This window comes from Festucalex cinctus, chromosome 20, assembly GCF_051991245.1.
Source record: "Festucalex cinctus isolate MCC-2025b chromosome 20, RoL_Fcin_1.0, whole genome shotgun sequence".
In the NCBI taxonomy this organism is placed as follows: domain Eukaryota; kingdom Metazoa; phylum Chordata; class Actinopteri; order Syngnathiformes; family Syngnathidae; genus Festucalex; species Festucalex cinctus.
In genome coordinates this window covers 14655357-14670089 of record NC_135430.1, presented here as the reverse complement: position 1 = coordinate 14670089, position 14733 = coordinate 14655357, and the positions used below count along the sequence as shown (strand labels likewise).

At 40.1% G+C, this 14733-nt stretch overlaps 2 protein-coding genes across 4 annotated transcripts in view; one reads left to right on the top strand and one right to left on the bottom strand.

Moving 5' to 3' along the window:
• The window catches only part of dok6 (docking protein 6), a 41149-nt gene that overhangs the window by 20047 nt on the left and 6369 nt on the right, over positions 1-14733 (top strand). Inside the window, exons 2-6 of the mRNA XM_077509649.1 lie at positions 5322-5429; positions 7207-7321; positions 9699-9818; positions 13967-14156; positions 14446-14584. Coding sequence (XP_077365775.1) covers positions 5322-5429; positions 7207-7321; positions 9699-9818; positions 13967-14156; positions 14446-14584 — 672 coding nt within the window. The remainder of the gene's footprint in view (positions 1-5321; positions 5430-7206; positions 7322-9698; positions 9819-13966; positions 14157-14445; positions 14585-14733) is intronic.
• Positions 1-14733, bottom strand: part of LOC144009777 (uncharacterized) — a 105743-nt gene that overhangs the window by 85820 nt on the left and 5190 nt on the right. The window lies entirely within an intron of this gene.

Below are 14733 nucleotides of genomic sequence, written 5' to 3'. Positions count from 1 at the left end.
GTCTAACCTCTATTGGAAGGGTTTTGTATTGTTATCTACGCATTGTTTCTCTCTACATTTTAATCTCACACTTTAGCCACCTCCATAACCAGAAATAGTCAAACCAGGTCATGAATAGGGCCCGGTTTAAGAATAAATAAATACATAGATTAATCAAATCAATTTTCCTTTTCATAGCACGATATTGAGTCATGAAACCACAAATCAATCCTTTTAATACATATTTTCCCGTTTCCCTAAAAATTCTATATTGCCATTTTCTTGAAATGTACTGTTCACAGGAAATTCTAAGTATTTTCTTACATTTACAAAAGACCTGGCTTATTGCACTTTTAAGACAATTCAGAATTTTTTTTCTTTTTAATTTATATTTACAATTAGTGCATACCAAACCCCTATTTATAACTATCAACATATGCTTCCTCTCGTCTGGAAATTCTCATCTCATCTTCGACGGTTAATATTTGCAAACTGGTATGCCTCCTCGTACCTTTCCCGTTTAGGCTACAGCCCTTTTTGCGAGATGCTCATTTTATTAGGCAGGTGACCTGGTTTTCATGAACCCGTCCTACTTTGCCAAACGCCTCCTGAAGTGTTTGCCTTGCTTCAGACAGACCTCCTCTAAAAGTGAAAAGATTGCCCTTGAAATGTTCTCTGCAGCTGGCTACTTTCACTGATGCCCATTTTACACGCTGGCAAGCTCGGCGTGCTGATGTTGTTGTTTTTCCAACAGTGAAAAATCGTCCACAGATGCAGCTAGAGCTGCAAAATGACTCCCTTATTTTATATACGGCACAAGGATTTAATCATAATGTATCCAATCTTTTTAAATGCCAACTTTATTTGTTAGACTTAAATATTTTTGTGAAATCACCTGGAGCTGATTTGTATTTTTCTTCCTGATATGATTCAGACTTAAAAAGATGACATAAGAAAGTTAAAAGTATAATTACAGTTGAGTCAATGTAGCTATCTATGCAATTACAGTACTGTTTTTCTGCTAAAGCAAATTTACGTCCAGAAAAGTAAAAACCCTGCCACAGTTTGTCTTTAGTCCGTGGCGGTAGCTAGCTAGCTAGCTAGCTCCCTCCCTTGCTAGCTTCCGTGGTGTTCTTTTACCTGCTAGCTAGCACGACAATGGAAGTGATTAGCGATAAGAGCTAATCGACTAAAGCCAAACTGTGGCAGGGTTTTTACTACCTGGATTTGCCACCTCTGATAATACCCCCAAACATTCATTGAGTTAGGTTTTTAGTTTACGAGCTACACACATGCACCAAGGAAACTCATTAAGCTCGAGTGTTGAAAAAATATTTCTTTAATAAATCATTCTAAGATTGTGATAATTAAGTGTTAAATTTTAATGACCCAATTTGTATTCCGCTGTTGTGTGGGTACAACCCATTGCTCAGAATGTAAATCTGCTCATTATTTTTGATCATTTTGACCCGCTGATTATGACCCCCCTCATTTTTGCCGTACACTGAAATTATCATCTCATCTATTGGGTCACATTGCAAATGGAGCCTTCCAGAGACTTCGATATGCTGGCTACATATCACCAGCAATTTTGTTTTGACTTGCGGGGAGCTTGTGTGAGGATTTTTAATAACAAGTCTCCACCAACCCATGAATCAGATTTGGGGACTGGGGCCTACTAAGAAGATGAAAGGGAAAGGTAACATTTTAGAGTTCATGTTTATTTGTTGAGAGTGTCACTGCCAAATGTCGCTTCTTTTATCTCGCCCCAAAATAAGCACGGAATGGACTTACTGGAACTCTGCTCGCTCAGAGTTGAATTCAGTCAGATGTGCCTGGTGGTCTGGTTAAATAAATTCAATAGACTCCAGATTAGTTTGACAACAAATTTCAGATTTTGTGCCGTTCAATCTGTTCCTAGTGTCAAGGTTGGTGGAGCTGAGGATAATTACATACATAGTTGAGTGACACACTAAACAGCAACAACAAATATTTTAGGATGTAAAAGGTCGCAATATAACCCACAATTTCTGAAGGTGAAACTCAATAAATGATACATGGCACACAAATATAACTACCAGCATAACAATTTGACTGCTTGTTACTAGTAACAAAAAGACTGAAAAATGCAGACTTGCTCATTGAGACAGCTGGGCAAGACACAGGGGAATAGAAATAGCTGATTAGGTGATACAGAAGGGCATGACAAAAAGACTAGATGAAACTACAAGAAATGATGAGAACAAGAGATAAAGAAAGCTTCAACCCATCCATCTGTCAACCCAAAAATGTTCTTTACAATAAATAGTGGTATGCTCCCCTACTGGTCTACTGGCATAATATCATTAATACTGCGTTTGTGGAATACTAAGCAGTAAAATCCATCTCAGGCGGCAGCCATTTTGCCACTTGCCGTCGACTGAAAATGCTATCACAGTTCCCTGAGGCTCAGGTAACGACTGATCACGGCACAGCTTGCAACCGTCACATGACCAAACTCAGAAAACTGGCGAGTCAAGATTGTTCGTTACCTGAGCCTTGAGTAATTGTGGTGCCATTTTCTGTTGACATCAAGTGCATAGAACATTTTTGGGGTTGACTCCTTTAATGTTGCATGGCTGAGTTGTTTTTGAGTAATTGTTAACTGAATTGGAGGACATAATTGTAGAGCAAAATGGGTAACGTTAGAAAGCGCTAGATTGTTTCAGTGGCCAAACTACCTAAACTGTTGCTCATGTGGGCATCCACTTGTTGTGTGTATCTTTGAAATGATGTGGGCTGTTCTTTCAAAGCTGGTTGAGTTGGCCCCTGATCTATTCTATTCATACAAACAACATCAACTCTTGGTGTAGGCCCAGAGACAATATGGACGTTAAGTCTGACTTTCTTCAGAGCGTTTTGTCGAAAGTTGTGGGTTCTCAGCTTTTTGTGAGTAGGGAGGGAGCTAAGCCTTTTCTCCTTTGGCTGATGAAGCACATGGTTATACAAGAGAGGGGTGGAGGTGGAGCTGCAGAGCAAAGCTCCAAATTATAGACCGGGCACATTTTATTTTGAGCATCGCTGTTCTTTTTATCATCACTTTGTTTTTTAGTGCTTTCTCTCGCTCCGTGTGTATATGTTCTGTAGCTCGTGAGTTGGTTTTCAGCGCCTCACTGTGTGCCCTACAATGTTCTGGCATTAAATGAGTCACATCAAACCAGCAGAGCCTCATTCACGTCTCTGTAATTACAATCAGTCTAAGAGTGTCTGAATAAGACCCACCAGCAGCCTGAGAGTACGACGGATGTGACAAAGCATTGACAACTGTAGAACAGACAAAATTAAACCCTCTCCATTCATATCCCCTAGTTCCTATTATGCACAAGCTATTTTATTGAGCTTCCTTTTGTGCCGGTATAATTACTTAATCTCAGCAGTCCTCTGACTGGAAGCTCCCACGAGGCAACGTAGGATTGCATTTACTGCTTAAAAAGCACATGTGTTATTGTTCATTGTCAGTATGGATAGTCTTCTTGGGTTCCTCTAAAAGCCGATTTCATTTTTGTGGACGCCAGTCGGAATTAAGATTTGAAATGGTTTTTGTTTCCTCGCATCTTTAAAGCGTTTTATAGACTATGCAGGGACGGATCCACAGTGCATAACAGAGTGTTGCATGCAGTGCTTTTCTGTTGTTTGCTGTTGATAATGGGCCTGGGCAACACTTAACTGGAATGGAGGCCCATCAAGGCAGACCGATAAGGACCCAGGGATCCACTCCAGTCAATTACTATTAAAGTGCCAAGTTGAACTCAGCAGGCCTTTTATGAAGTACTGCAGCAGAGTAAACAAATTAATTGTGCGTCTATGGTTTCCCAACACAACCGCATGGCCCGAGGCAATCATACATCTGGCGGAGTGATAGCAGCTGCCTCCACCAGAAAATAGAAGGATCATGTTCTTAAACATAGAAAACTACCATGGATTCTATTTGCCATCGCTCGCTCGACTGCATTGTTGGATCTTGAGAAGCTTTTTGCACGTTGACCATTTGGAGAACGCTGTTGAACTTTCTAAACATGGCCACACTAAATTTCCCTGATGAGCCAAGGAGGGAAAATTAAAAGAACAATTAACTAATTAATTGACTTTTTTTTTTTTTTTTTTAAATATAGTCTATAGATGTCATTCGTTTGTTCTTTCAACTGTTCAACCGCAAACTACTTGAGACTGAAATTAATAGTAAGGTTGTTCAATACAGTCAGCATTAAACCGAGGCTACTGTGCCGAACGGTTCTATACAGATACACATATCATTGCGCCCCTAATCAAAAACATTTATTTATTTTTTTTAATTATCATTGTTCTTACTGTTGTATCTGTGATAAAACCGTTTGTGTACAAGTTGACATAGTTTGGTTTTACGCAAAGCAAAAATAAGAGATGTAAACACGTTTTAACACGAGGGGCACTGACACGTTTGGCATAAAAAAAAAAAAGTATTTCATTCAAGATTCAAGTGGAAGATGATTTGAAATATTTCTGCTTGTGCTTCGCTGTGCATTTGACCTTGAAGCCAAAGAAACCCTGCACTCTGTATTTGTCTCATCTTCAGCTAGTGGATAAGGCAGACTGATCCAGTAATCAATACGATGTACAATCATCTGCAGGCCCAGTGTGACTGTGTGTGTAATGTGCTTTGTGCAATAAATTGTTACACCACTGTGTTATGAAATGAAGCATAACTGCCCCGTTAAAAAGATCTTGAAGCATCAAAACAGATTTGAGTCATTAAAGATTTACTCATTGAACGTGGAAGTTTAAATAAATAAACAAAACCAGTCAAATTATTTTGAAATAATTCACCGCAGCCAAATTATTGTTGTAAATGAATTATGGAACGTGAGTTCATCTCATGGCCATTTCAATTTTATATGACATTCATGAATATACAATTTTTAAAAACATTTCATGTAATCCAGTTTTAGGAGAAAGCAAAACAAAACCAATTTGTCAAAAATGGTTGTAAAGAACTGTAACTAAATACCGCTAATTGAATAGAAAGTTTATTTATTTTTTATATATACCAAGTGCACTAAAGTCCGATCTGTTAATTTGATTGTTCGACCAAGAACATCCAATTAAAAATAAAAGTCTTACATGCACATTGCCTACAATTCCATACGACTTCCAAAGGATCCATTGGTTATATTATGCCACTTGAGCCAAATCACCTCTCCACTACATAGACAAAAAGCTTTGCACACAATTTTACCCATATTTCTCTCCATCCATCCATATGATAAAAGCATATAGAATGTTGGCTTTATCCCAGGTAGTTAATTAGAACCTTCCTGTGTTGGCAGATCTTCCGAAGATGTTGGCTGGTATTCAAAAAGGCGTCCAGTAAAGGGCCACGACGCTTGGAGAAATATCCAGATGAGAAGGCTGCCTACTTTAGGAGTTTCCACAAGGTAATTATTATTTTTTTTGTGCACATGTGCGCTCTTTAATTCACCTGAAACCTTACAACTTAACCGGATACTTCAAAGTTCCACCAGAGTCATGAAGTTGTCAGGAGACTGGAGGAAGGATCAAAGGAAGGAAAGATGAAGTGAAATCCAACACCAACCAGTTGCAAATCCAGAATCTTTCACCAACGCAAGATACATCTGAATTCCAACAGGATTAGGGAGACATCAAGAGACCAGAGGAAGGACTAAAGGAAGGATAGATGAAGCCGTGATTCACAAACGCTAACCTCCACTGATTCAGTGACCACTGGGAGAAGAAAGTGATACTAATTTAACATGAATATAATCATTTCAATTTGACTCATAGAAACTGTAATCAGTAAGACATCTTCAACTATCTGACATTTTGGATTGTCCTCAGAAAGCACGATAGAGTAGAGATGACGATGCACCGTCCACTGCATCATATTGTCACACGGGCCGTCCCGCGTGGTTCCGCACGCCCCTCCGCCTCCCCACGGGGCTTCTCACACGAGCGGTGCCGAAGTGAGCGATGGGCACGCGCACGCACCAGTGCACTTGGTAATGCATCCCCACAAAGATCAAGAAAGGTCCCGTCTGAGGGCTTCATTTGACGCCGCTGTGATTTGGGAGGAAATAGGCTGCACTGGTGGCTGATTTACACACGCAACACAAAGAGGATTGGCTTTCTTTACCACTTTTTCTCCCCATCTCCATACTCTCTCTCCCTCTTTGCTTGAGTCAGTACACAGAAGAACACAAATCCAGAATATTTTTAGCCCTCTGAAAGGATGTTTTGGGGTCTTTGTTTTTGTGCCTCTCTGGTCTTCCTGACAATTATAAAAATGAAAAACAATGCTGGGCTGGAATGTAAGCGTTGCAGGCAAAGCATATTGGTGCTAATATGAGATTAAAGTTAACACCTTTCAATGCAAAAAAAATGAGTTGACTGGAATGTGAAATGGGACTCATCTCAAATGATTCCCTTTTTTTTGTGCCTGAGGCTGGGAAGGCAACCAAATATTTTCCTTTTATATACGGCTACAAAGACACAAGTGGAAGGATGCTGGAATTCACGGCTCAGAAATTCCCTCTGTTGATGCTTACTTTGTGTCCGCTTACCTGAGGACACACGCGTTATATCTACACGCACATAAACTATTTTGATACCATCTTGGTGGCCGATAACACCACCCAAATTGCATCTTTTCACATTTTTATTATTCCCTCGTAATCTCTCAATTGTCTTTTCAACATTTATAGCATCGGAAAAATGAATGTGTGGTCTGCATATCTTGTCTATATTATACGGTCCTGGCTTTTAATCTTTAATCTTTACGTTGCAGCCCAGCTTTTTGGCAAAAGGCCTGCAGTGAACACGCGATGGACTACAGTAATTTAATAGGCTTTATCATCAAGGCTGAGTCATGTAGAGCAAAATAGCCTGAAAATACGGGTGATATTCAATTAAACAATCTTTTAGTTTGTTTTTTTCCTCCATTTTACATCGATCCCTGGCTTAAGGGATTTAGATGCATTTGATTGGAATCTTTATTATCTGAAATGTCATATGGGGGCCTTTAAAAGCGCGTGCGCGGCGTGGATTCTAAAGAGAGATGTTGTTTATGTGCAAGAGCCCCTAAACTACAATTGCACTTTCAGCAGAGCGGCACGAGAGGGTCAATTAAGCGTCATTGCCGCCCGCCGACTGCGTTCAACCGAGTTAATGTGCCGCTGCCAATTCTGTCCTCCTTAGATCACTGAGCTCCATAATATCAAGAACATTAGCAGGATGCCGAGAGAGACCAAGAAGCACGCTGTGGCCATTATCTTCTGTGACGACACATCCAAGACGTTTGCCTGCGAATCAGGTGAATTTCCGATTTTTGCAATAACATTCCGGCTCGGCTTACTGGCTATTTGTTTTCAGACTTGTAAAAAAAACAAAAAAAAACAAAAACAAAGAAGAGACAATAGCAAATCAGTTTCTTTATTGTTAAACTGGACTAACTATTGTTAGACTCTGACAGCATGAAAACTGTGAGCAACAATATCATGGTATTAAAATTACAGCTCTACAATGTCCTTATTTGAAATATTTAAGTAAATAACACTTGAACACAATCTTTTATTTTTTTTAAATATAAAATATTTGGTGCTTTAATAAGTATGGCCTATGTTAAAAATCTTAAGTTTTGTTTTAATTCTTAGTAAGTCACAGTGAGTCCTGTCACTGGTGAGCTATTTTTAGAACAGACCTGTATGCTACTCACGTTGTCCTTGGGGCCAACTAGTACACACTGGCACCTACGCATGTACGTTTTTTAAATTTTATTTTTTAAGTACGATGTAAAGGCTTTTTTTGGTCAACCAACTCTCTGTCACCCCCTCCTCCTCTTGCTGCGTTCACTGCCAGCCGAGAATGAAAAACGTTCAAAGTTTACTGTTGGCAGGCTAGAGGCAGATCATTTAGTCAACGTTGCAAGCAAGTTGCAAAATGAGTTTTTAAAGGTACTATTTGTATGTGAAAAATAATGAAAGTATCCAAAATATTAACTTTTTATTTAGCTTAAAACATGCTGATGACCCTAGAAGCTCCCTGCTATTTTTGTTAGAATTTTTAAACAAAGGTGGCAATTCTTTATACAGGTATGTTTAAAATTAAAAGAAAAGTAATTTTTAAAAATTTTAACGGTAATTTCTCTTTTCTGCAAATGAATACCGGCTTGAAATATCAGTTATCGGTCGACACAACTAATAATCAGTGTCGGTCTTGAAAAAACAGTCTATAAATAATTTTAACGTCTCAATTTATATCCTATATATGTTTTATCTACTGGGTCCTTCACGTTTCGGAACGTTTATTTGCATTTTACAAACCAGCACATTTGTTTACATCCTGTATTTATTGGATATATTGTGCACTTTTGATTGAACAAAATTTTCTACCACAGCTAGAATAAACGACATTTTCTTGATGACATTTAATTCCTACATATTCTCTCCGTGTGCACGGTTTTGTATTCTTGAGTTCGCCACCCACCGCATTTTGCTCATGCATCAGCCTGAGCGCTGCCTTGTTTGTTTAGCTCCTTTTCCACTCGGGCCTTCACAGTGCAGCAGGAGGCGCTTACAGGCCATAGTAACTCCGAAAGAGAGAGCGTGAATCGGGGGAGGCATTAAGTAGCTGCCTCCTGTGTGTAAATGTACTTGTGCTCTCTGATGTTCTGTGAATGAAGCGCTTCAGGCGCCAACAGACCATCCGCTCACCCCGCTAAGCTGCGCAGATGTGTCCCCGCTGGAAAGGCGGAATGCAATGAATGAAATCCAAGATACTGCCGCCGATACACACAAACGCATCATATTCTTCGATGAAGAGACACGGGAACATGACATGCGTGCGTCCGGACACGTCGCCGACCATGGTTACACATCCCACAATCCCACAGGGGATTCCGAGTTAAGGAGCTGGCAAAGATAAACAAGTTTTGCGCTTTCGCCTCATTTCATACGTCGGTGGCTCCCACCAGAAGCTCACGAGAGACAATTGGAAGTCTTCTCCAAGGAGAACATGATCTGTTCCGACTCATCAAGAAGGAAAATTGGTATTCGCAACCAAAACAACAACAAAACACATTATTTTGAATAATGACATATTTTGTCCATAACTAGTATCATAAACACTGTTGACTACAGTATTGAGTTTCACCTTCTAATCAGAAAATTAATCAATCGGGTATTGGTTGGGTTATAGACCCTAAATTTCAATTTGTTTTCATCCTTCCTGTACATTTTGGACACTGCGTCTGACTTTGTTTGAACAGTTTGGGGAAAGGTCTTTTCTGTCCAAGTGTGACTGCGCAATACGTCCTCAAAGGGATGCTTGGTTATGTTTTGACTTCAATATACATTTGGACTTGGAACATACAGTACATTCTCACACACACATACACCCTTACATAATAGGCGAATGCAGTTATGATGACGAAACATTTCAAAGAAATACTCGATTGGCTGTAATAAACACCGGAAGACATAACATCACCTTGGGTAATGAGCCACATGTTGCTTTCGCAGGCCTAAAGACAAACATAATCATCTGATCTGATTATCTGCTCTGGTAAATATCCTCAACAGAACGCAGAGCGGCGGATTGCATTCCGATGTTTTCGATGATTACTAGCCTTAATGCATCGGATGCGAGCCCGCGCTTATTACGCCGCTGTGCTGTTGTGTGGCCGCACGCAGAGCTGGATGCGGAGGAATGGTGCAAGCTGCTGAGCGTGGAGTGCCTGGGCAGCCGTCTCAACGACATCAGCCTGGGAGAGCCAGACTTGCTCGCGGCGGGGGTGCAGCGGGAGCAGAACGGTGAGTGCCCAATTAGTCCCCGCTTCCACCCACAGACATTGCGGGTCAATCTTCTGCTGACACTCTTCAATTAAGCCTGGCTAATGAGGAGCCCTTTTTGTCAATATCTGCCCTATTTTTACGTTCGTAGATGTTGGTTCAACTTCAGAAGTTGGCGGGAAACATGAGCGTGTATGTGCGTGGGTTGCACGGGTCACAGGCTGCGGTCAGGGCTCTGTTCCAGGTCCTAATGCGAAGTGCTGTGCATCACTGGCCTTCCTCGTAATGAAGCTTGTCACAGAGATGGATGAGATTATGCTCCCGAAGCTGTGTGAAATAAATGCGCTGCTCCCCCACATATTCCGCTCACAGGAAATGGAACGGAGCTTATTCGTGTATACAGTGTGGAAAGAGGGAATCGGGAAAAAAAAAAAAAAAAAAAAAAAAAAAGTGTCTTCCGTAAATAACAGCATCAACATGTATGACGGCACGGTGCAGTAGGTCCACTGTAAATATATTTTTTGCAGAGAGTGGGGGCAATACTCCTAGAAAAAAAACGTTTTTTTTTTTTGCAAATCTGCAACTTTAGAAACTCGCAAATGTACTTTTTTTTTATTTTTTAGCAGCTTTACTACTTATTCTCAAATATGCTACGTACACTAAACGATCTTCGCACACAAAACGTGATCTACGCACACAAAACGTGATCCATGTACACAAAACGATCTTCGCACACAAAATGTGATCTACGCACACAAAACGTGATCTACGTGCACAAAATGTCATTCACAACCTAATGCATTTTGTTCTACACACACAAAGAAGCATATCGTCAATTACAAAAAAAAAAAATCTCAAGTATACAACAAAAAAACTTTCGAGTACAAAAGATATCTTTCAAGTGCAAAAAAAAAATCCTTTGTGTACGTAAAAAGCAATTCTACAACTACTACGGATAACAGTCACGTGACTTGGCACTAATATTCTGCCAAGCAGTTCTACGTGTCGAAACACCAAGATCCACACGTGCAAAGCCAGTAAACTTTACAGCAGGGGGCGCAGTTGATTCAGCGGCATAACTCGTTTAAGAACTACTACGCTGTGATTGGTCAACTGCTGGTCACATGACATATGGACACCTTGTTGTTACCCTGCTGCTGCAATTACATAATGTATTGCAATAGGCATTTCCAGAGTCGTGAGTGTTTCTATTGTTGTTATCAAATATTGCAATTATGCCGTGTTGCTCAGCCATTTCCTTATAACTTAAAAGTCAATTTCATGGATGCCTATTGCTATCACCATGACGATACACTATGTAAATGAATAAGTTTGCAAGGGCCTGCAGTCGTGTTTCAATTAGTAACCCCCCCCCCCCCAAAAAAATTTAAAAAAAAATCCCACCGAGCCGCAGGAGGCCATCATTAGATCAGAGTAGCCTAAAAATACACCCAGATATGACATCGCTATTTCTGATCCACGGCAGACACATGGCTTATTTTGGAGTCATTGAGTGTAATTAGTGAGAATCCATTTAGATTATTGAGAAGCCCACACTGCCTCTGACAGTTAAATGGGGTGGAAGAGGGGGGGGGGGGGGGGGGGCATGGGGGGGGGCATGCACGACTCACTCCCAAGTCTGCAACGACTGCAAGGGAATTTATTAAGGATGTTCGGATAAGGGTGACTGTCCCGCTTTTAAGACAACATAACCCAAATTTCTACATAAATTGGAACACACTATTTATTGATTTTTTTTTATTTTATTCAAGTTTTAATACATTTTAATTCAATTATGTACATTTTCCCTATATTTAACTGCAGTGTAAATAATATGAAATATATGTTTAAGAATAAAGCCCATTGTTTATAATGAACACTTCTAGTTGGCCATGATGGTGGAGACTTGGAGAGTATTTTTTTTTTTAGGCGGTAAAAACTTTGAGAAGCACTGATCCATATCAACAGCAGATGTATTCCCCTTCTATTTTCATGGGTGCCAACTTTTATCTCTGTGCGAGGTCCTGTTGTGCGTTTCTTTTTAATCGCTTAACCTTTTGTCCACAAAGGGTACCCTTCTTCTAAAAGCGTGTTGATTTTTCTTTTCAATTACTTTGTAGAAACAGCCAACTCAACAAAGTCATTCGCGCTCCCGTTTCATGTCGGTCTTACTAAAAAAAAAAAAAAACTCAAATATAAGTGCAATCTTAAATGGACGTGTATTTGGTTCGTACTTTACATGGGACAAAGAGACAAAATTTGACCTAAGATTAAATCTAACTGACAAATAATCCATCACTCATCCTTTTGCTTTAATCCTTCCATCTCTCATGCTAACGTTTTGTAAGATTTGAACAAAGCCTCATCCCGAAGAGGATTTGATATTTTCAAATGCACGGCTGTTTTATTTTCAGCTTTAATGTGGGATTTGATATTTGCAAATACGCAGCCGCTTTATATTCCGGAGTGAATGAAAATGTGCATTGTGCGACGCGTGAATGATCTGTTTACCATTGTGGTTTCTGCAGAGGCATTTTGATGCAGCTCTTGTTGTGACTTTAATTATTTACGTCTGATAGTAAATCTTGGAAGGGGAGAATATCTGTGAGTGTTTGGCGAGAGTAAATATGCTCTCACTTGTTCAAATATGGCAATCCAAGGCCCTGAAAAATTGGAATTCTTCAACTGCTGCGAGGTGTCTATGAGGGGATCTGCTTTTTAAAAAATGCATGCAAATAAGTATGCTTAAAAAAATGTGGATGTGAATATATTAGAGATGTAACGATAACAATATCTTGATATCGCAGTATTAAAACTGCCACAATATATCGTCATCATTATGTCACGATATTAAAAGCACCGTATCCGTTTAAAAAAAAATAAAAAATAAATAAATCATTTGTGCAGTTTTAGCACCCTCTGGTGGCTAGTTTTTTTAGTGCTGCTACTCGTCTCCTTACTGGTGCCCGTAAGAGGGAACACATAACCCCTATCCTGGCCTCTCTTCACTGGCTGCCCGTGAAATTTAGAGTCCACTTTAAGATTCTTCTATTTGTTTTCAAATCTCTCAATGGTCTTGCTGAGATCTTGCACCCCTACACACCTGCCCGGTGCCTGCTTTTATGCATTTTTTAGAAATATAAATAGATTGAGTATAATTTGTTTTACAATCCAGACTGTTCCACAGGCTGACTCATTGAGTGGAAATTGATTGTTCTTTTTGTTTTGTTTTGTATTTAGGTTTGGAAAAAATGTCTGTTCCGCTTAACTGTTTGACCGCCAAAAACGTTTAATGATGTATGCTAAAATACTTGTGAATGCTGCCATAAACATTAACTGACGTCATGTACGATTATTTCATTTATTTATTCTTATCAATGGACAGTGCGACGTCTTGCGGAGCACTGCCTGGTCAAAGGAGTTGTGAAATCAAAAACACCCACTAACTATGGCCAGCAGATGGCAGTATTGGATCTCTTTTCAAAGGGCTCAAGGTGTATGAAATTACAATGAAACATGACAAATCTGATGAAAAAAAAAAAAAAACGTTTTCAAGGATGATGTGAATGATCAAAACCTTTGTCACATTAAATCTAATTCACAGTGTCACTAAACAAAAAATATTAGTTTCAAAGTCAATGTTGTGCAGAAAAATGTATCTTTTCACAAAAAAACCTGTTTTCCAGTTTCGCTTATGTCCCTCAAATTACCCATTTTCAAATGGTGATTACTAAAGAACGAAATAAGGTAGCAGTGTACTTTTTTTTTTTTTAAATGAAAGAATGAAATCCAATCTTTCATATGGTATCCACCATGTTTATGTAGTCATTGTGCACAATGTTCTGTTTGCCTTGAAAGATGAGTGTAAATGTTGAAAATCTGCTGGCACTTTCGGGGTCGTTTGTCAATTAAAGAGTTCATTTGTACTCACTTTCCCTTTTTATAAATGTGGTTTGTATATTGACTGGTAAAATTTCATGATAGGCTTTATACAATATTTTAAAGTGGTTAAACTCCAATTCATTACATTGTAAAGTTTTTAGTTGTATAAATAATGGATTAGTGTGGTCTCTGTATCCACATCCGCACGAATAGCACATTTTTGTCAAAGAAAGAGGGCTTAATGGTGGTGACAAATACTCAACACAAACTCTTTTGAACCTTTTCAGAGCGTTTCAACGTGTATTTAATGCCCACCCCCAACCTGGACATCTACGGGGAGTGCACCATGCAGATCACCCATGAGAACATCTACCTGTGGGACATCCACAACGCGCGCCTCAAACTCGTCATGTGGCCTCTCAGCTCGCTCCGCAGATACGGCCGAGACTCCACCTGGTTCACATTTGAGTCCGGAAGGTGCGTGAGCTTTTAAAAAAAAAAAATCTCTTATGCGCACGTGTATGATTGTGGTATACAAGAAAAGTTCCCAACTAAAGTGGATGTTGAAAGTTGCCAGGATATCATCATGTGCGGCAGAGGCCTCGGGGCGACGGTTCGACTTAGTCATGCGAGCGTGCGTGCTCTTACATCAGCGCGTCTCCCTGGCAGCGCGCAGTCAAGCGTGCGCCGCGAAACAGCGAGCGCCGTCAAAGTGTGTTTACTTCTCCTTTGTGTCGTCGGCGCGTGCGTTTGTTCCGGGGCGCAGGATGTGCGACACGGGCGAGGGCTTGTTCACGTTCCAGACACGAGAGGGGGAGATGATCTACCAGCGCGTCCACTCGGCCACTCTGGCCATCGCCCAGCAGCACGAGAGGATGATGGCGGAGATGGAGAAAAGCTCACAGGTGCGTTCATGCCATGCTCGTTAATTTCATGCAAAGGTGATTCACGTTACCCTAATTTCACTTTTTATCAGTTGCCATTGCCACAAAAATAGAAGAAGAAATTACTTGGGATCATGGTAAAAAAAAAATCTCACAGTGAGATACAGGAA